At 46.1% G+C, this 23893-nt stretch overlaps 2 protein-coding genes across 6 annotated transcripts in view; both read left to right on the forward strand.

Moving 5' to 3' along the window:
* Positions 1 to 23893, forward strand: part of LOC110517647 (protocadherin-9) — a 521577-nt gene that overhangs the window by 177639 nt on the left and 320045 nt on the right. The window lies entirely within an intron of this gene.
* LOC118965286 lies at positions 16787 to 19196 on the forward strand. Of its 4 annotated transcripts, none has more exons than XM_036983166.1 (2): positions 16787 to 18854; positions 18887 to 19195. In XM_036983166.1, the coding sequence occupies exon 1, from the start codon at positions 17362 to 17364 to the stop codon at positions 18829 to 18831; it is 1470 nt and encodes a 489-aa protein (XP_036839061.1). In that variant the 5' UTR covers positions 16787 to 17361; the 3' UTR covers positions 18832 to 18854; positions 18887 to 19195. The 4 variants fall into 4 exon arrangements, 3 of the variants coding, with proteins under 3 accessions (XP_036839061.1, XP_036839062.1, XP_036839064.1); XR_005052572.1 differs by having other exon boundaries at positions 16791 to 18886; positions 18954 to 19196; XM_036983167.1 differs by having other exon boundaries at positions 16793 to 18270; positions 18409 to 19189.

Genomic DNA, 23893 nt, shown 5'->3' on the forward strand with positions numbered 1-23893 from the left:
ACAGGGGGTACCGGTACAGAGTCAATGTGGAGGCTATATACAGGGGGTACCGGTACAGAGTCAATGTGGAGGCTATATACAGGGTATTACGGTACAGAGTCAATGTGGAGGCTATATACAGGGGGTACCGGTACAGAGTCAATGTGGAGGCTATATACAGGGGGTACCGGTACAGAGTCAATGTGGAGGCTATATACAGGGGGTACCAGTACAGAGTCAATGTGGAGGCTATATAGAGAGGGTATTGGTACAGAGTCAATGTGGAGGCTATATACAGGGTGTTATGGTACAGAGTCAATGTGGAGACTATATACAGGGGGTACCGGTACAGAGTCAATGTGGAGGCTATATACAGGGGGTACTGGTACAGAGTCAATGTGGAGGCTATATACAGGGGGTACCGGTACAGAGTCAGTGTGGAGGTTATATACAGAGGGTATTGGTACAGAGTCAATGTGGAGGCTATATACAGGGGGTACCGGTACAGAGTCAATGTGGAGGCTATATACAGGGGGTACCGGTACAGAGTCAGTGTGGAGGTTTTATACAGAGGGTATTGGTACAGAGTCAATGTGGAGGCTATATACAGGGGGTACCGGTACAGAGTCAATGTGGAGGCTATATACAGGGGGTACCGGTACAGAGTCAATGTGGAGGCTATATACAGGGTGTTACGGTACAGAGTCAATGTGGAGGCTATATACAGGGGGTACCGGTACAGAGTCAATGTGGAGGCTATATACAGAGGGTATCGGTACAGAGTCAATGTGCTAGGAAACAGGTTTGTGGAGGTAATTTGTGGAGTGACTAGGCATAGATAATAAACAGGTTTGTGGAGGTAATTTGTGGAGTGACTAGGCATAGATAATAAACAGGTTTGTTGAGGTAATTTGTGGAGTGACTATGCATAGATAATAAACAGTGAGTAGCAGCAGTGTAAAAACAAAGGAGGGGTCAATGTTAATGGTCCTGTTGGCCATTTGATTAGTTGTTCAGCAGTCTGACGGCTTGGGGGGGTAGAAGCTGTTAAGGAGCCTTTTGGTTCGATACTTGGCGCTCCGGGAAACGATTGCCGTGCGGTAGCAGAGAGAACAGTCTATGACTTGGGTGGCTGGAGTCTTTGACAATTTTCTGGGCCTCTGACACCGCCTGGTATAAAGGTCCTGGTTGTCAGGAAGCCTAGCCACAGTGATGTACTGGGCCGTACGCACTACCCTCTATAGGGCTTTCTTCTGACACCGCCTTGTATAAAGGTCCTGGATGGCAGGAAGCCTGGCCACAGTGATGTACTGGGTCGTACTCACTACCCTCTGTAGCGCCTTACGGTCAGAGGCCGAGCAGTTGCCACACCAACTCAAATCAAGTACAATTTGAATTGGTCACATACACATGTTTACCAGATGTTAATGCGAGTGTAGTGAAATGCTTGTGCTTCTAGTTCCGACCATACAGTAATATCTAGTAATCTAACAAATTCCACAACAACCACTTTATACACACAAATACACAGAAATGTAAAAGGGATGAATAGAATATGTACATATAAATATATGGATGAGCGATGGCCGTGCGGCATAGGCAAGATACAGTAGATGGTATAGAGTACAATATATACATAAGAGATGAGTAGATGGTATAGTATATGTAGTATATACAGTATGTAGAGAATATATACCTATGAGATAAGTAATGTAGGATACGTAAACATGATTAAATTGGCGTTATTTAAAGTGACTAGCGACACCTGTCGGTGACGCCACCTGTCAGGATGCTCTCGATGGTGCAGAATATGTAGTATATACAGTATGTATAGAATACATACCTATGAGATAAGTAATGTAGGATACGTAAACATGATTAAATTGGCGTTATTTAAAGTGACTAGCGACACCTGGCGGTGAGGTAACCGGTCAGGATGCTCTCGATGGTGCAGCCGTAGAACGTTTCTGGAGGACTCTGAGGACACATATGCCAACTCTTTTCGGTCTCTTTAGGTGGGGGGAAAAGGTGTTGTCTTTCCCTCTTCACGACTGTCTTGGTGTGTTCGGCACCATCATAGTTTGTTGGTGATGGCGGACGACAAGGAACTTGAATCTGAAGGGCCCCCCCGTGTTGAGGATCAGTGTGGCAGATGTGTGGTCGCTACGGTGTTGAACGCTGAGCTGTAGTCAATGAGCAGCGTTCTCTCACATAAGTGTTCCTCTTGTTCAGGTGGGAAAGGGCAGTGTGGAGTGCGGTAGAGATTGCATCATCTGTGGGTGTGTGGTGGCGGTATGCAAATTAGAGTGGGGTGTAGGGTTTCTGGCATGATGGTGTTGATGTGAGCCATGACCAGCCTTTCAAAGCACTTCACGGCTACTGATGTGAGTGCTACGGAGGAGGTAATCATTTAGGCAGGTTACCTTGGGTACAGGGACTATTTTTTTTAATGTTTTATTTATTTTACCTTTATTTAACTCGGCAAGTCAGTTAAAATAACAAATTCTTATTTTCAATGACGGCCTAGGAACAGTGGGTTAACTGGTCTAGGAACAGAGGGTTAACTGGTCTAGGAACAGTGGGTTAACTGGTCTAGGAACAGTGGGTTAACTGGTCTAGGAACAGTGGGTTAACTGGTCTAGGAAGAGTGGGTTAACTGGTCTAGGAACAGAGGGTTAACTGGTCTAGGAACAGTGGGTTAACTGGTCTAGGAAGAGTGGGTTAACTGGTCTAGGAACAGAGGGTTAACTGGTCTAGGAACAGTGGGTTAACTGGTCTAGGAAGAGTGGGTTAACTGCCTGTTCAGGGGCAGAACGACAGATTTGTACCTTGTCAGCTCGGGGGTTTGAACTTGCAACCTTCCTAACCACTAGGCTACCAGACTATGGTGGTCTGCTTGAAACATGTTGGTATTACAGACTCGGCCAGGGAGAGGTTGAAAATATCAGACACTTGCTAGATGAACTTGTTGGAAAAATGGCATCCTATGACGGTGCCACTTTGAAAGTCACGAAACTCTTCTGTGAGCTTTGTGTGGCCTACCACTTAGCGGCTGAGCCGTTGTTGCTCACAACAACAGCACTTACAGTTGACCGGGGCAGCTTTTAGCAGAGCAGAAATTTGACGAACTGACTCGTTGGAAAAGTGGCATCCCGCGACGTTGCCTCGTTGAAAAGTCACTGAACTCTTCAATAGAGGTTCATTCTACTGCCAATGTTTGTCTATGGAGATGGCATGGCTGTGCGCTTCGATTTTAAACACCTGTCAGCAACGGATGTGGCTGAAATAGCCAAATCCACTCATTTGAAGGGGTGTCCACATACTTTTGTATGTATATATATATAGAGTGTATAATGAGCATCAGAGACTTGGTTTGGCTGTGGGTTTATATTTCAGATTCTCTGAACTGTGTCTCTCTTTCTTTTTTTTGCAGCATCATGTGGAGAAACTTTTGGATGATTTATTTTCAGGCCTGTTATTATTTATTTCATCCTTCCATTATGTTTTATCGCGGCTGTTGTTGTTGTTGTTGTTGTTGTTGTTGTACTGGGTCCCCAGACAGACATTATTTTAAAGGGATACAATTGTATCAATTACCAACAAAAAAATAAATAATAATAATAATAATAATTGGATGATTTGAAATTCATCTCTTCATTGTGGAAAACAGACGCAGACAAGACTTAAAGAGTATCATGTTTTTTTTTGAGTATAAAGAAATAATATCGTTAATTGGAGTCTGTGTTTGATTGGAAATCCATCTCTTCATGGATACAGGGTGTTGGAAACAGATCTGGTTAATCATCCAATCAGAGGAAGGGTTACAGAGGAAGGAATTCACAGATCTGGTTTATAACCCAATCAGAGGAAGGAATTCACAGATCTGGTTTATAACCCAATCAGAGGAAGGAATTCACAGATCTGGTTTATAACCCAATCAGAGGAAGGAATTCACAGATCTGGTTTATAACCCAATCAGAGGAAGGAATTCACAGATCTGGTTTATAACCCAATCAGAGGAAGGAATTCACAGATCTGGTTTATAACCCAATCAGAGGAAGGAATTCACAGATCTGGTTTATAACCCAATCAGAGGAAGGAATTCACAGATCTGGTTTATAACCCAATCAGAGGAAGGAATTCACAGATCTGGTTTATAACCCAATCAGAGGAAGGAATTCACAGATCTGGTTTATAACCCAATCAGAGGAAGGAATTCACAGTTCTGGTTTATAACCCAATCAGAGGAAGGAATTCACAGATCTGGTTTATAACCCAATCAGAGGAAGGAATTCACAGATCTGGTTTATAACCCAATCAGAGGAAGGAATTCACAGATCTGGTTTATAACCCAATCAGAGGAAGGAATTCCCAGATCTGGTTTATAACCCAATCAGAGGAAGGAATTCACAGATCTGGTTTATAACCCAATCAGAGGAAGGAATTCACAGATCTGGTTTATAACCCAATCAGAGGAAGGAATTCACAGATCTGGTTTATAACCCAATCAGAGGAAGGAATTCACAGATCTGGTTTATAACCCAATCAGAGGAAGGAATTCACAGATCTGGTTTATAACCCAATCAGAGGAAGGAATTCACAGATCTGGTTTATAACCCAATCAGAGGAAGGAATTCACAGATCTGGTTTATAACCCAATCAGAGGAAGGAATTCACAGATCTGGTTTATAACCCAATCAGAGGAAGGAATTCACAGATCTGGTTTATAACCCAATCAGAGGAAGGAATTCACAGATCTGGTTTATAACCCAATCAGAGGAAGGAATTCACAGATCTGGTTTATAACCCAATCAGAGGAAGGAATTCACAGATCTGGTTTATAACCCAATCAGAGGAAGGAATTCACAGATCTGGTTTATAACCCAATCAGAGGAAGGAATTCACAAGACCTTTTAAATCAATGTACTATTTTAAATCTTAAAGGTTTCCAATTGTGTTTATTCACACAACAAACATATATAATAGATGTTATAAAATAAAAAATAAAATATATATATAACTTTTTTAATATTCTCATTTTCATGATTTATTTTTAGGATTCATTTTTTGACGGTCAGTCGTGCCATTTATAAAGGTGTTATTCAATGTGTTTCTATGGGCTATAGTAGTAAAAGGCCAAATTCAATATATTTATGTCCCTATAAATATATATATGTGTATATTTAAATAGCTACAGGTGTCCTTAAATTCAAAATCAAATACCCTAAATGACCATCTAAAAACAATTCCATATTTTAGCCTAGTAGAACCCCCTCCCCAAACGACTTACACTTCTAGGGGTTAATTGCTTAATTAACTCAGGAGCCACACCTGTGTGGAAGCACCTGCTTTCAATATATTATGTACCCCTCATATACTCAAGGGTTTCTTTTATTTTTGCCAGTTACCTGAACTTGTCCAATAATTAAATGTATTTTCTGTTTGTATTCCTGGTCTAACTTCAAGCCAGCGTGGCTGTGATCTGCTGGTCAGTTTAAGTAAAGTATCTCTCGTCCTGTGTGGAGTCTTGAGTGGATTGACGACCCTCTCCATCTCAGAGCCTTGAGTGGACTGACGACCCTTTCCATCTCAGAGTCTTGAGTGGACTGACGACCCTTTCCATCTCAGAGTCTTGAGTGGACTGACGACCCTTTCCATCTCAGAGTCTTGAGTGGATTGACGACCCTTTCCATCTCAGAGTCTTGAGTGGATTGACGACCCTTTCCATCTCAGAGTCTTGAGTGGACTGACGACCCTTTCCATCTCAGAGTCTTGAGTGGATTGACGACCCTCTCCATCTCAGAGCCTTGAGTGGTTTGACGAGAGAGACTTGACCTCTTAAGCCAATGGCCTCTACATTTTACGTGCAGCCCGTCACACACACAGACACACACACACACACACACACACACACACACACACACACACACACACACACACACACACACACACACACACACACACAATCTCTCTGAATGACTGTCACTGACTCTCCCATTATGCTGAAGCAGATCCATCATGGTTTAAATGGCCATTGGAATTATTCTAGGAACGATGGGAGCCGTCTCTTACGTGCTTATTGGTCAATCTTGGTAATGTGACATCATCATTAACATCTTCATTCGTCATCCAGTGTCTAAAATGGCACCCTGTTCCCTATATAGTGCACTACATTAGACCAGAATCCTATGGCACCCTGTTCCCTATATAATGCACTACTTTAGACCAGAGTCCTGTTCCCTATATAGTGCACTACTTTAGACCAGAGTCCTGTTCCCTATATAGTGCACTACTTTAGACCAGAGTCCTGTTCCCTATATAGTGCACTACTTTAGACCAGAGTCCTGTTCCCTATATAGTGCACTACTTTAGACCAGAGTCCTATGGCACCCTGTTCCCTATATAGTGCACTACTTTAGACCAGAGTCCTATGGCACCCTGTTCCCTATATAGGGCACTACTTTAGACCAGTCCTATGGTGCCCTGTTCCCTATATAGTGCACTACTTTAGACCAGAGTCCTATGGCACCCTGTTCCCTATATAGTGCACTACTTTAGACCAGTCCTATGGCACCCTATTCCCTATATAGTGCACTACTTTAGACCAGTCCTATGGCACCCTATTCCCTATATAGTGCACTACTTTAGACCAGAGTCCTATAACACCCTGTCCCATATATAGTGCACTACTTTAGACCAGTCTTATGGGGGAATAGGGATCCATTTCAGGGCTCAGCCCCTGCTGTTCTCTTATGTCCATCAGGTTCCAATCCAGTAAGAGCTAAGATCAAGTGAAATGCATCATGGTACATTTAATAACACAGTGCTTTTAGATAAATCAGTGTCAGTATTGTGTGTAACGTTGAGCCATATAAAGTCAATTTACTTTTCTCTTTTTTTGCCTGATGCCTGTTTGGGTTTATTTTATTTATCCTTTCTCCAGTTTCTTTTTTTCAATTATTATTATTTATTTTTCTAAATCAGGTTTTCTCTCTCAAACTTACATTTATTGAATGTAAAAACCCCAGTAACCAACAGATGTTACAGGGCCCCTAATAATGGACATGTGGAGAGGAACAGAGAACCAAAAGCCTTTCTGGATTAACGGCATCATTCTAAATTGTTTTCCTTTTCATCTTGGTATTTTATTAAATATCTTTTATCCCTCCATATTAGTTCCATTCGTTTATTATGACCCCCCCACTGTTATGGATGTCTGGATATTATGGAGTGGACAGAGGGGAAAAGATGGTTGGCATGGTGACCTTTGATTGTGGAAGCTAAAGATTAGAAGGACTTCAATTTGAGTCATTAGTTCACGGAAGATACGGTATTATTCTGCTTCCTTTTAAGCTTCATGTTATACAGAAATGGTTTGGTCCAGTGGTCTATTAAACCCTGTACAGAAATGGTTTGGTCCAGGGGACTATTTAACCCTGTACAGAAATGGTTTGGTCCAGGGGACTATTCAACCCTGTACAGAAATGGTTTGGTCCAGGGGACTATTAAACCCTGTACAGAAATGGTTTGGTCCAGGGGACTATTTAACACTGTACAGAAATGGTTTGGTCCAGGGGACTATTTAGCCCTGTACAGAAATGGTTTGGTCCAGGGGACTATTCAACCCTGTACAGAAATGGTTTGGTCCAGGGGACTATTCAACCCTGTACAGAAATGGTTTGGTCCAGGGGACTATTCAACCCTGTACAGAAATGGTTTGGTCCAGGGGACTATTCAACCCTGTACAGTGGACTATTTCACCCTAGACAATCAGGGAGAGATACACATTGACAAATGGAAAAGGCAAAATATATTTTGATGGAGGGAAAGTAACACACACACACACACACACACACACACACACACACACACACACACACACACACACACACACACACACACCAACGGTATCCCTGCAGGGAAGTGAGCACCTCCAGTCAACAGATTAGTCTTTCCCAGGCTTTGCGTTCAGGCAGATTGTTGTGATGGTTTTATACTGACCCCCTGCATCTCTGCCCGTCCTTCACCTCTGAAACAAGGTTCCACGTACCAATCTTCCTGATGCAGTTTCACAACGTGGCAAATAGCAGCGCTCCGTTCCTTTTAACTCTGGCTGGGGGCCCCAAATGACTTCCCTGTTCCCTATATAGTGCACTACTGTTGACCAGAGCTTTATGACATCACTGTGTATGGAATAGAATGCCATTTGGGACACAGCCTCTCCCTATCAGACACCTGTGCACCAAACCACTATGGCTGCTGGCACCACGGTGTGCAGTAAAAAGGTGCTTTAGTTAATAGGAAAATGGCTTGTACACTACTACTACTACACACACACACACACACACACACACACACACACACACACACACACACACACACACACACACACACACACACACACACACACACACACACACATATATACACACACACACACACACATATACACACACATATACACACACACACACATATACACACACACACACACACACACACACACACACACACACACGCACACACGCGCACACACACAGACACAGGAAGCAGTGTGTTGGGGCTTGGTTGTGGAGGAATGGAGGTTGTACTTACCCTAAATGGACCCTTTGGAGGGACAGCAAACATTTAACTCCGGGGTCAGGGACTGGTAATGAGATTTATGGGAAGAACGAAGGAGGGAGGGAGGGAGGTAGAGAGGGAACGAGGGAGGGGAGATGGAGGGGGAACGAGGGAGGTAGAGAGTGAACGAGGGAGGGAGGGAATGAGGGAAAGGGAGAGGGAGAGGGAACGAGGGAGGGAGGGAGGTAAAGAGGAAATGAGGGAGGGGAGATGGAGGGAAGGTAGAGAGGGAACAAGGGAGGGGGGATGGAGAGGGAATGAGGGAGGTAGAGAGGGAACAAGGGAGAGGGGATGGAGGGAAGGTAGAGAGGGAACAAGGTAGGGGGATGAAGAGGGAAGGAGGGACGTAGAGAGGGAACAAGGGAGGGGGGATGGAGGGAAGGTAGAGAGGGAACAAGGGAGGGGGGATGGAGAGAGAACGAGGGAGGTAGAGAGGGAACAAGGGATTGGGGATGGAGAGGGAACGAGGGAGGTAGAGAGGGAACAAGGGAGGGAGGATGGAGGGAAGGTAGAGAGGGAACAAGGGAGGGGGATGGAGTGGGAACGAGGGAGATAGAGAGGGAACAAGGGAGGGGGGAATGGAGGGAGGTAGAGAGGGAACGAGGGAGGGGAGATGGAGGGGGAACGAGGGAGATAAGGAGGGAACAAGGGAGGGGGGATGGAGAGGGAACGAGGGAGGTAGAGAGGGAACAAGGGAGTGGGGATGGAGGGAAGGTAGAGAGGGAACAAGGGAGGGGGGATGGAGAGGGAATGAGGGAGGTAGAGAGGGAACAAGGGAGAGGGGATGGAGGGAAGGTAGAGAGGGAACAAGGTAGGGGGATGAAGAGGGAAGGAGGGACGTAGAGAGGGAACAAGGGAGGGGGGATGGAGAGGGAACGAGGGAAGGTAGAGAGGGAACAAGGGAGGGGGATGGAGGGAAGGTAGAGAGGGAATGATACGTGGAGGGTGGCTGGTACAACTGTCCTGATAGGCCTGACCCATGACCCCACAGGTAATGAGGAACATGTTTGGTACCTTGACCAGACACACTTCCTGTTACCCCCTAACCCGCTCAACCCCATTCTATTGAACAGACACACACTTCCCTCTCCTCTTCCCTCTTGTTGAGTCTGTCAGGACTTCCTTTTTCTGTGTCTGGACAGAGGAGGGGACAAGAGTGAAGTCACACCTCTGTGTCTGGACAGAGGAGGGTCACAAGAGTGAAGGCACACCTCTGTGTCTGGACAGAGGAGGGTCACAAGAGTGAAGTCACACCTCTGTGTCTGGACAGAGGAGGGTCACAAGAGTGAAGTCACACCTCTGTGTCTGGACAGAGGAGGTGAAGAGTGAAGTCACACCTCTGTGTCTGGACAGAGGAGATCACAAGAGTGAAGTCACACCTCTGTGTCTGGACAGAGGAGGGGACAAGAGCGAAGTCACACCTCTGTGTCTAGACAGAGGAGGTGAAGAGTGAAGTCACACCTCTGTGTCTGGACAGAGGAGGGGACAAGAGTGAAGACACACCTCTGTGTCTGGACAGAGGAGATCACAAGAGTGAAGTCACACCTCTGTGTCTGGACAGAGGAGATCACAAGAGTGAAGTCACACCTCTGTGTCTGGACAGAGGAGGGTCACAAGAGTGAAGTCACACCTCTGTGTCTGGACAGAGGAGGGGACAAGAGTGAAGTCACACCTCTGTGTCTGGACAGAGGAGGGGACAAGAGTGAAGTCACACCTCTGTGTCTGGACAGAGGAGGGGACAAGAGTGAAGTCACACCTCTGTGTCTGGACAGAGGAGGGGACAAGAGTGAAGTCACACCTCTGTATCTGGACAGAGGAGGGGACAAGAGTGAAGTCACACCTCTGTGTCTGGACAGAGGAGGGTCACAAGAGTGAAGTCACACCTCTGTGTCTGGACAGAGGAGGGGACAAGAGTGAAGTCACACCTCTGTGTCTGGACAGAGGAGATCACAAGAGTGAAGTCACACCTCTGTGTCTGGACAGAGGAGGGTCACAAGAGTGAAGTCACACCTCTGTGTCTGGACAGAGGAGGTGAAGAGTGAAGTAACACCTCTGTGTCTGGACAGAGGAGATCACAAGAGTGAAGTCACACCTCTGTGTCTGGACAGAGGAGGGTCACAAGAGTGAAGTCACACCTCTGTGTCTGGACAGAGGAGGTGAAGAGTGAAGTCACACCTCTGTGTCTGGACAGAGGAGGGGACAAGAGTGAAGTCACACCTCTGTGTCTGGACAGAGGAGGGGACAAGAGTGAAGTCACACCTCTGTGTCTGGACAGAGGAGGGGACAAGAGTGAAGTCACACCTCTGTGTCTGGACAGAGGAGGGTCACAAGAGTGAAGTCACACCTCTGTGTCTGGACAGAGGAGGGTCACAAGAGTGAAGTCACACCTCTGTGTCTGGACAGAGGAAGGGACAAGAGTGAAGTCACACCTCTGTGTCTGGACAGAGGAGGGGACAAGAGTGAAGTCACACCTCTGTGTCTGGACAGAGGAGGGGACAAGTGTGAAGTCACACCTCTGTGTCTGGACAGAGGAGGTCACAAGAGTGAAATCACACCTCTGTGTCTTGATAGAGGAGGGGACAAGAGTGAAGTCACACCTCTGTGTCTGGACAGAGGAGGTCACAAGAGTGAAATCACACCTCTGTGTCTTGATAGAGGAGGTCACAAGAGTGAAGTCACACCTCTGTGTCTTGATAGAGGAGGTCACAAGAGTGAAGTCACACCTCTGTGTCTTGATAGAGGAGGTCACAAGAGTGAAGTCACACCTCTGTGTCTGGACAGAGGAGGGGACAAGAGTGAAGTCACACCTCTGTGTCTTGACAGAGGAGGGGACAAGAGTGAAGTCACACCTCTGTGTCTGGACAGAGGAGGTCACAACAGTGAAGTCAAACCTCTGTGTCTGGACAGAGGAGATCACAAGAGTGAAGTCACACCTCTGTGTCTGGACAGAGGAGATCACAAGAGTGAAGTCACACCTCTGTGTCTGGACAGAGGAGGGGACAAGAGTGAAGTCACACCTCTGTGTCTTGACAGAGGAGATCACAAGAGTGAAGTCACACCTCTGTGTCTTGACAGAGGAGATCACAAGAGTGAAGTCACACCTCTGTGTCTTGATAGAGGAGGTCACAAGAGTGAAGTCACACCTCTGTGTCTTGATAGAGGAGGTCACAAGAGTGAAGTCACACCTCTGTGTCTGGACAGAGGAGGGGACAAGAGTGAAGTCACACCTCTGTGTCTTGACAGAGGAGATCACAAGAGTGAAGTCACACCTCTGTGTCTGGACAGAGGAGGGGACAAGAGTGAAATCACACCTCTGTGTCTGGACAGAGGAGGTGAAGAGTGAAGTCACACCTCTGTGTCTGGACAGAGGAGATCACAAGAGTGAAGTCACACCTCTGTGTCTGGACAGAGGAGGGTCACAAGAGTGAAGTCACACCTCTGTGTCTGGACAGAGGAGGTGAAGAGTGAAGTCACACCTCTATGTCTGGACAGAGGAGGGGACAAGAGTGAAGTCACACCTCTGTGTCTGGACAGAGGAGGTGAAGAGTGAAGTCACACCTCTGTGTCTGGACAGAGGAGGTGAAGAGTGAAGTCACACCTCTGTGTCTGGACAGAGGAGGGGACAAGAGCGAAGTCACACCTCTGTGTCTGGACAGAGGAGGGGACAAGAGTGAAGTCACACCTCTGTGTCTGGACAGAGGAGTGGAAGAGTGAAGTCATGCTTCTGGAGGTGTAAATATTTACAGGTCTACAGTAGGTAATTCCCGTGTTGAAATAGAAGGTTACAGTCTGTACTGAGCGTGTTTGGTCCTCTGGATTTGTGGTCTGTAGTAATGGGATGTGTGTGTGTGTGTGTGTGTGTGTGTGTGTTCCTTTATGCGTTGAGGGTGATTACTCAACATTATTGTTAATGACCTGCCATTCCTGCTGAAAAGGGGGAAGACAGACGTGCATTATGGGTAAAAAAAAAGAAGAAAGAAACAGACATAACTAGAAGTTTCACAACAGAAGACGGAACAAACGGAACACGAAGGTGAAGAATGACGAACACGATGAAAACGGCTCCATAATTCATGTTCCCTAAATAGTATTGACCCCGTGGTTAAAAGTAGTGCACTATGTAGGGAATAGGGCTTCCTGTTTGGGACGCCGCCCATCATATATCATACACTTCCTTTGCGCTCTCTCTCTCTGCTTCCTGCTAATAGACGATTCAGACTTCACTGATTGGCTGATTCTCAACTGAACTCGTTTTTTTTTTCTTGTCTAAAGAAGATTAATTGGATAATAAATGGCTTTTTTTTGTCTGTGATTACTTACCTTATTATGTATCCGTTTACGCCGAGATGAACCGTGTAATCGTGTGAAGACGTTCCTCCGCAAAAAAACAAGATGATTATTTTGATCATGTGATTCCATGTGTCTTTGACACTGGGGCGTTAAAAAGTCAGATCAAGCGTTTTACTTTCTTAAAAACTACAGCATTTTATTTTTCCTTGATGCAAAGCTGAGATATATTATATAAGTTCCCGGTTTGAATCCGGGCTGTATCACATCCGGACGTGATTGGGAGTCCCATAGGGGCGGAGAGTTTTTTAAACTACATGGGATCATGAGTTTGGTTTTCCCTGGTGAAACCCTGCGATTCGTTTGTCTCTCTCAGAGTTTTTTAAACTACATGGCATCATGAGTTTGGTTTTCCCTGTCATGGGTTTTTTTCTGTCATGGGTTAATGTTTCATCGATATGCTGTGATTGAAGAGGACGAGGACATTCTGAAACACAAGGGGGAGGAGTTACTGAGCCTTTGAGAGGGGACGGGGGAGACCTTAGTGGTGAACAGATACATCTACACACACACACACACACACACACACACACACACGCACACGCACACACAGACACACACACACACACACACACACACACACACACACACACACACACACACACACACACACACACACACACACACACACACACACACACACACACACACACACACACACACACACACTCGTAGACACACACACACACACACACACACACACACACACACACACACACACACACACATACAGTAGGCACACACACACTTAGACACCCATTCACATTTGTGGTCTGCAGTAATGGTGTGTGTGTGTGTGTGTGTGTGTGTGTGTGTGTGTGTGTGTGTGTGTGTGTGTGTGTGTGTGTGTGTGTGTGTGTGTATGTTTGAGAGAGTGTGAGTGTGTTCCTTTATGCGTTGAGGGTGATTACTCAACATTATTGTTAATGACCTGCCATTCCTGCTGAAAAGGGGGCAGACAGACGTGCATTATGGGTAAAAAAGAAAAGAACAGACACAACTATAATTTTCACAACAGAAGACCGAACAAATGAGCACTGAGGTGAAGCCATGCCTTTGATAGGCACACACACACACACACACATACACACACACACACACACACACACGCAAATGCAAATAAAGACAAATAAAGAATGAATAGTGGCAAGTTGATGTAACAAAACACCTTCTCATTCAATAGACAGAGGTTCTGTTACCAACAGCGGACTGACCTTCTCATTCAATAGACAGAGGTTCTGTTACCAACAGCGGACTGACCTTCTCATTCAATAGACAGAGGTTCTGTTACCAACAGCTGACTGACCTTCTCATTCAATAGACAGAGGTTCTGTTACCAACAGCTGACTGACCTTCTCATTCAATAGACAGCGGTTCTGTTACCAACAGCTGACTGACCTTCTCATTCAATAGACAGAGGTTCTGTTACCAACTGCTGACTGACCTTCTCATTCAATAGACAGAGGTTCTGTTACCAACAGCGGACTGACCTTCTCATTCAATAGACAGCGGTTCTGTTACCAACAGCGGACTGACCTTCTCATTCAATAGACAGAGGTTCTGTTACCAACAGCTGACTGACCTTCTCATTCAATAGACAGAGGTTCTGTTACCAACAGCGGACTGACCTTCTCATTCAATAGACAGAGGTTCTGTTACCAACAGCGGACTGACCTTCTCATTCAATAGACAGAGGTTCTGTTACCAACAGCGGACTGACCTTCTCATTCAATAGACAGCGGTTCTGTTACCAACAGCGGACTGACCTTCTCATTCAATAGACAGAGGTTCTGTTACCAACAGCGGACTGACCTTCTCATTCAATAGACAGCGGTTCTGTTACCAACAGCGGACTGACCTTCTCATTCAATAGACAGAGGTTCTGTTACCAACAGCTGACTGACCTTCTCATTCAATAGACAGAGGTTCTGTTACCAACAGCGGACTGACCTTCTCATTCAATAGACAGAGGTTCTGTTACCAACAGCTGACTGACCTTCTCATTCAATAGACAGTGGTTCTGTTACCAACAGCTGACTGACCTTCTCATTCAATAGACAGAGGTTCTGTTACCAACAGCTGACTGACCTTCTCATTCAATAGACAGCGGTTCTGTTACCAACAGCGGACTGACCTTCTCATTCAATAGACAGAGGTTCTGTTACCAACAGCTGACTGACCTTCTCATTCAATAGACAGAGGTTCTGTTACCAACTGCTGACTGACCTTCTCATTCAATAGACAGAGGTTCTGTTACCAACAGCTGACTGACCTTCTCATTCAATAGACAGAGGTTCTGTTACCAACTGCTGACTGACCTTCTCATTCAATAGACAGAGGTTCTGTTACCAACTGCTGACTGACCTTCTCATTCAATAGACAGAGGTTCTGTTACCAACAGCTGACTGACCTTCTCATTCAATAGACAGAGGTTCTGTTACCAACAGCTGACTGACCTTCTCATTCAATAGACAGCGGTTCTGTTACCAACAGCGGACTGACCTTCTCATTCAATAGACAGAGGTTCTGTTAACAACAGCTGACTGACCTTCTCATTCAATAGACAGAGGTTCTGTTACCAACAGCGGACTGACCTTCTCATTCAATAGACAGAGGTTCTGTTACCAACAGCGGACTGACCTTCTCATTCAATAGACAGAGGTTCTGTTACCAACAGCTGACTGACCTTCTCACTCAATAGACAGAGGTTCTGTTACCAACTGCTGACTGACCTTCTCATTCAATAGACAGAGGTTCTGTTACCAACAGCTGACTGACCTTCTCACTCAATAGACAGAGGTTCTGTTACCAACTGCTGACTGACCTTCTCATTCAATAGACAGAGGTTCTGTTACCAACAGCGGACTGACCTTCTCATTCAATAGACAGAGGTTCTGTTACCAACAGCTGACTGACCTTCTCATTCAATAGACAGAGGTTCTGTTACCAACTGCTGACTGACCTTCTCATTCAATAGACAGAGGTTCTGTTACCAACAGCGGACTGACCTTCTCATTCAATAGACAGAGGTTCTGTTACCAACAGCTGACTGACCTTCTCATTCAATAGAGGAGTTATAGGATGCAGGTATAGGAGGTATAGGATGGAAGGAGATGTGTTATCAGGAGGTATAGGATGGAAGGAGATGTGTTATCAGGAGGTATTGGATGGAAGGAGCTGTGTTATCAGGAGGTATAGGATGGAAGGAGCTGTGTTATCAGGAGGTATTGGATGGAAGGAGCTGTGTTATCAGGGGGTATTGGATGGAAGGAGCTGTGTTATCAGGAGGTATTGGATGGAAGGAGCTGTGTTATCAGGAGGTACTGGATGGAAGGAGCTGTGTTATCAGGAGGTACTGGATGGAAGGAGCTGTGTTATCAGGAGGTACTGGATGGAAGGAGCTGTGTTATCAGGAGGTATTGGATGGAAGGAGCTGTGTTATCCAACATGGAGGTGATGTTGTCAGGAGGTATTGGATGGAAGGAGCTGTGTTATCAGGAGGTATTGGATGGAAGGAGCTGTGTTATCCAACATGGAGGTGATGTTGTCAGAAGGTATAGGATGGAAGGAGATGTGTTATCAGGAGGTATTGGATGGAAGGAGCTGTGTTATCAGGAGGTACTGGATGGAAGGAGCTGTGTTGTCAGGAGGTATTGGATGGAAGGAGCTGTGTTATCAGGAGGTACTGGGTGGAAGGAGCTGTGTTATCAGGGGGTATTGGATGGAAGGAGCTGTGTTATCAGGAGGTATTGGATGGAAGGAGCTGTGTTATCAGGAGGTATTGGATGGAAAGAGCTGTGTTATCAGGAGGTATTGTATGGAAGGAGCTGTGTTATCAGGAGGTATTGGATGGAAGGAGCTGTGTTATCAGGAGGTATTGGATGGAAGGAGCTGTGTTATCAGGAGGTATTGGATGGAAGGAGCTGTGTTATCAGGAGGTATTGGATGGTAGGAGCTGTGTTATCCAACATGGAGGTGATGTTATCAGGAGGTACTGGATGGAAGGAGCTGTGTTATCAGGAGGTATTGGATGGAAGGAGCTGTGTTATCCAACATGGAGGTGATGTTATCAGGAGGTACTGGATGGAAGGAGCTGTGTTGTCAGGAGGTATTGGATGGAAGGAGCTGTGTTATCAGGAGGTATTGGATGGAAGGAGCTGTGTTATCCAACATGGAGGTGATGTTATCAGGAGGTACTGGATGGAAGGAGCTGTGTTATCAGGAGGTACTGGATGGAAGGAGCTGTGTTATCAGGAGGTACTGGATGGAAGGAGCTGTGTTATCAGGAGGTACTGGATTGAAGGAGCTGTGTTATCAGGAGGTATTGGATGGTAGGAGCTGTGTTATCCAACATGAAGGTGATGTTATCAGGAGGTACTGGATGGAAGGAGCTGTGTTATCAGGAGGTACTGGATGGAAGGAGCTGTGTTATCAGGAGGTACTGGATGGAAGGAGCTGTGTTATCAGGAGGTATTGGATGGAAGGAGCTGTGTTATCAGGAGGTATTGGATGGAAGGAGCTGTGTTATCAGGAGGTATTGGATGGAAGGAGCTGTGTTATCAGGAGGTACTGGATGGAAAGAGCTGTGTTATCAGGAGGTACTGGATGGAAGGAGCAGTGTTATCAGGAGGTACTGGATGGAAGGAGCTGTGTTATCAGGAGGTATTGGATGGAAGGAGCTGTGTTATCCAACATGTAGGTGATGTTGTCAGGAGGTATTGGATGGAAGGAGCTGTGTTATCAGGAGGTACTGGATGGAAAGAGATGTGTTATCAGGAGGTATTGGATGGAAGGAGCTGTGTTATCCAACGTGGAGGTGATGTTATCAGGAGGTACCGGATGGAAGGAGCTGTGTTATCCAACATGGAGGTGATGTTGTCAGGAGGTATAGGATGGAAGGAGATGTGTTATCAGGAGGTATTGGATGGAAGGAGCTGTGTTATCAGGAGGTACTGGATAGAAGGAGCTGTGTTGTCAGGAGGTATTGGATGGAAGGAGCTGTGTTATCAGGGGGTATTGGATGGAAGGAGCTGTGTTATCAGGAGGTATTGGATGGAAGGAGCTGTGTTATCAGGAGGTATTGGATGGAAAGAGCTGTGTTATCAGGAGGTATTGGATGGAAGGAGCTGTGTTATCAGGAGGTATTGGATGGAAGGAGCTGTGTTATCCAACATGGAGGTGATGTTATCAGGAGTTATTGGATGGAAGGAGCTGTGTTATCAGGAGGTATTGGATGGAAAGAGCTGTGTTATCAGGAGGTATTGGATGGAAGGAGCTGTGTTATCAGGAGGTATTGGATGGAAGGAGCTGTGTTATCAGGAGGTATTGGATGGAAGGAGCTGTGTTATCCAACATGGAGGTGATGTTATCAGGAGGTACTGGATGGAAGGAGCTGTGTTATCCATCATGGAGGTGATGTTGTCAGGAGTTATTGGATGGAAGGAGCTGTGTTATCAGGAGGTACTGGATGGAAGGAGCTGTGTTATCAGGAGGTATTGGATGGAAGGAGCTGTGTTATCAGGAGGTACTGGATGGAAGGAGCTGTGTTATCAGGAGGTATTGGATGGAAGGAGCTGTGTTATCAGGAGGTATTGGATGGAAGGAGCTGTGTTATCAGGAGGTATAGGATGGAAGGAGCTGTGTTATCAGGAGGTATTGGATGGAAGGAGCTGTGTTATCAGGAGGTATTGGATGGAAGGAGCTGAGTTATCAGGAGGTATAGGATGGAAGGAGCTGTGTTATCAGGAGGTATTGGATGGAAGGAGCTGTGTTATCAGGAGGTACTGGATGGAAGGAGCTGTGTTATCAGGAGGTACTGGATGGAAGGAGCTGTGTTATCAGGGGGTATTGGATGGAAGCAGCTGTGTTATCCAACACTGTTAACATGGAGGTGATGTTATCAGGAGGTATTGGATGGAAGGAGCTGTGTTATCAGGAGGTACTGGATGGAAGGAGCTGTGTTATCCAACACTGTTAACGTGGAGGTGATGTTGTGTTATCAGGAGGTACTGGATGGAAGGAGCTGTGTTATCCAACACTGTTAACGTGGAGGTGATGTTGTGTTATCAGGAGGTACTGGATGGAAGGAGCTGTGTTATCCAACACTGTTAACGTGGAGGTGATGTTGTCATGAGGTACTGGATGGAAGGAGTTTGAAAGCAGTTGTTAATAGGTTTGTGGAGAGAAGGCCTTAACTCGAATTTCTGGTGTAATGTAGGGATTGAAACCCCCCTCCCCCCAAAAAAAAAACACCTCACATTGTCTTTTGAAACCTTGAAGAAAACTGATTCAGGTTACGGGGCAAGAAAAAATAAATGAGAGTGTAGGTTTTCTTCGTGTAACTTTTTTATTTTTAAATGCTGAAACGATTGCTTCTCTTTCATGCTCAGTAATTCTTATTACTTACCACCCAGGGGGGTGAGAAATCAATTTGTGAAGCTTAAACAGAAATGCCAATTTCATTTTCAGTCTGTAATGGGAGAATAAAATAATACAAAACAATACGTCCCCAGAGGGAAAAATATCCACTACGTAGTGCACTACTTTACCCTGAACCCTATGGGACCTAGTGTACTACGTAGTGCACTACTTTACCCTGAACCCTATGGGACCTAGTGTACTACGTAGTGCACTACTTTACCCAGAACCCTATGGGACCTAGTGTACTACGTAGTGCACTACTTTACCCTGAACCCTATGGGACCTAGTGTACTACGTAGTGCACTACTTTACCCTGAACCCTATGGGACCTAGTGTACTACGTAGTGCACTACTTTACCCTGAACCCTATGGGGACCTAGTGTACTACGTAGTGCACTACTTTACCCTGAACCCTATGGGACCTAGTGTACTACGTAGTGCACTACTTTACCCTGAACCCTATGGGACCTAGTGTACTACGTAGTGCACTACTTTACCCTGAACCCTATGGGACCTAGTGTACTACGTAGTGCACTACTTTACCCTGAACCCTATGGGACCTAGTGTACTACGTAGTGCACTACTTTACCCTGAACCCTATGGGGACCTAGTGTACTACGTAGTGCACTACTTTACCCTGAACCCTATGGGACCTAGTGTACTACGTAGTGCACTACTTTACCCTGAACCCTATGGGACCTAGTGTACTACGTAGTGCACTACTTTACCCTGAACCCTATGGGACCTAGTGTACTACGTAGTGCACTACTTTACCCTGAACCCTATGGGACCTAGTGTACTACGTAGTGCACTACTTTACCCTGAACCCTATGGGACCGAGTGTACTACGTAGTGCACTACTTTACCCTGAACCCTATGGGACCTAGTGTACTACGTAGTGCACTACTTTACCCTGAACCCTATGGGACCTAGTGTACTACGTAGTGCACTACTTTACCCTGAACCCTATGGGACCTAGTGTACTACGTAGTGCACTACTTTACCCTGAACCCTATGGGACCTAGTGTACTACGTAGTGCACTACTTTACCCTGAACCCTATGGGACCTAGTGTACTACGTAGTGCACTACTTTACCCTGAACCCTATGGGACCTAGTGTACTACGTAGTGCACTACTTTACCCTGAACCCTATGGGACCTAGTGTACTACGTAGTGCACTACTTTACCCTGAACCCTATGGGACCTAGTGTACTACGTAGTGCACTACTTTACCCTGAACCCTATGGGACCTAGTGTACTACGTAGTGCACTACTTTACCCTGAACCCTATGGGACCTAGTGTACTACGTAGTGCACTACTTTACCCTGAACCCTATGGGACCTAGTGTACTACGTAGTGCACTACTTTACCCTGAACCCTATGGGACCTAGTGTACTACGTAGTGCACTACTTTACCCTGAACCCTATGGGACCTAGTGTACTACGTAGTGCACTACTTTACCCTGAACCCTATGGGACCTAGTGTACTACGTAGTGCACTACTTTACCCTGAACCCTATGGGACCTAGTGTACTACGTAGTGCACTACTTTACCCTGAACCCTATGGGACCTAGTGTACTACGTAGTGCACTACTTTACCCTGAACCCTATGGGACCTAGTGTACTACGTAGTGCACTACTTTACCCTGAACCCTATGGGACCTAGTGTACTACGTAGTGCACTACTTTACCCTGAACCCTATGGGACCTAGTGTACTACGTAGTGCACTACTTTACCCTGAACCCTATGGGACCTAGTGTACTACGTAGTGCACTACTTTACCCTGAACCCTATGGGACCTAGTGTACTACGTAGTGCACTACTTTACCCTGAACCCTATGGGACCGAGTGTACTACGTAGTGCACTACTTTACCCTGAACCCTATGGGACCTAGTGTACTACGTAGTGCACTACTTTACCCTGAACCCTATGGGACCTAGTGTACTACGTAGTGCACTACTTTACCCTGAACCCTATGGGACCTAGTGTACTACGTAGTGCACTACTTTACCCTGAACCCTATGGGACCTAGTGTACTACGTAGTGCACTACTTTACCCTGAACCCTATGGGACCTAGTGTACTACGTAGTGCACTACTTTACCCTGAACCCTATGGGACCTAGTGTACTACGTAGTGCACTACTTTACCCTGAACCCTATGGGACCGAGTGTACTACGTAGTGCACTACTTTACCCTGAACCCTATGGGGACCTAGTGTACTACGTAGTGCACTACTTTACCCTGAACCCTATGGGACCTAGTGTACTACGTAGTGCACTACTTTACCCTGAACCCTATGGGACCTAGTGTACTACGTAGTGCACTACTTTACCCTGAACCCTATGGGACCTAGTGTACTACGTAGTGCACTACTTTACCCTGAACCCTATGGGGACCTAGTGTACTACGTAGTGCACTACTTTACCCTGAACCCTATGGGACCTAGTGTACTACGTAGTGCACTACTTTACCCTGAACCCTATGGGACCTAGTGTACTACGTAGTGCACTACTTTACCCTGAACCCTATGGGACCGAGTGTACTACGTAGTGCACTACTTTACCCTGAACCCTATGGGACCGAGTGTACTACGTAGTGCACTACTTTACCCTGAACCCTATGGGACCGAGTGTACTACGTAGTGCACTACTTCTTTACCCTGAACCCTATGGGACCTAGTGTACTACGTAGTGCACTACTTTACCCTGAACCCTATGGGACCTAGTGTACTACGTAGTGCACTACTTCTTTACCCTGAACCCTATGGGACCTAGTGTACTACGTAGTGCACTACTTTACCCTGAACCCTATGGGACCTAGTGTACTACGTAGTGCACTACTTTACCCTGAACCCTATGGGACCTAGTGTACTACGTAGTGCACTACTTTACCCTGAACCCTATGGGACCTAGTGTACTACGTAGTGCACTACTTCTTTACCCTGAACCCTATGGGACCTAGTGTACTACGTAGTGCACTACTTTACCCTGAACCCTATGGGACCTAGTGTACTACGTAGTGCACTACTTTACCCTGAACCCTATGGGACCGAGTGTACTACGTAGTGCACTACTTTACCCTGAACCCTATGGGACCTAGTGTACTACGTAGTGCACTACTTTACCCAGAACCCTATGGGACCTAGTGTACTACGTAGTGCACTACTTTACCCAGAACCCTATGGGACCGAGTGTACTACGTAGTGCACTACTTTACCCTGAACCCTATGGGACCTAGTGTACTACGTAGTGCACTACTTTACCCTGAACCCTATGGGACCTAGTGTACTACGTAGTGCACTACTTTACCCTGAACCCTATGGGACCTAGTGTACTACGTAGTGCACTACTTTACCCTGAACCCTATGGGACCTAGTGTACTACGTAGTGCACTTCTTTACCCAGAACCCTATGGGACCTAGTGTACTACGTAGTGCACTACTTTACCCTGAACCCTATGGGACCTAGTGTACTACGTAGTGCACTACTTTACCCTGAACCCTATGGGACCTAGTGTACTACGTAGTGCACTACTTTACCCTGAACCCTATGGGACCTAGTGTACTACGTAGTGCACTACTTTACCCTGAACCCTATGGGACCTAGTGTACTACGTAGTGCACTACTTTACCCTGAACCCTATGGGACCTAGTGTACTACGTAGTGCACTACTTTACCCAGAACCCTATGGGACCTAGTGTACTACGTAGTGCACTACTTTACCCAGAACCCTATGGGACCGAGTGTACTACGTAGTGCACTACTTTACCCTGAACCCTATGGGACCTAGTGTACTACGTAGTGCACTACTTTACCCTGAACCCTATGGGACCTAGTGTACTACGTAGTGCACTACTTTACCCTGAACCCTATGGGACCTAGTGTACTACGTAGTGCACTACTTTACCCTGAACCCTATGGGACCTAGTGTACTACGTAGTGCACTTCTTTACCCAGAACCCTATGGGACCTAGTGTACTACGTAGTGCACTACTTTACCCTGAACCCTATGGGACCTAGTGTACTACGTAGTGCACTACTTTACCCTGAACCCTATGGGACCTAGTGTACTACGTAGTGCACTACTTTACCCTGAACCCTATGGGACCTAGTGTACTACGTAGTGCACTACTTTACCCTGAACCCTATGGGACCTAGTGTACTACGTAGTGCACTACTTTACCCTGAACCCTATGGGACCTAGTGTACTACGTAGTGCACTACTTTACCCAGAACCCTATGGGACCTAGTGTACTACGTAGTGCACTACTTCTTTACCCTGAACCCTATGGGACCGAGTGTACTACGTAGTGCACTACTTTACCCTGAACCCTATGGGACCTAGTGTACTACGTAGTGCACTACTTCTTTACCCTGAACCCTATGGGACCTAGTGTACTACGTAGTGCACTACTTTACCCTGAACCCTATGGGACCTAGTGTACTACGTAGTGCACTACTTTACCCTGAACCCTATGGGACCTAGTGTACTACGTAGTGCACTACTTTACCCTGAACC

Source organism: Oncorhynchus mykiss, chromosome 7, assembly GCF_013265735.2.
Source record: "Oncorhynchus mykiss isolate Arlee chromosome 7, USDA_OmykA_1.1, whole genome shotgun sequence".
NCBI lineage: Eukaryota > Metazoa > Chordata > Actinopteri > Salmoniformes > Salmonidae > Oncorhynchus > Oncorhynchus mykiss.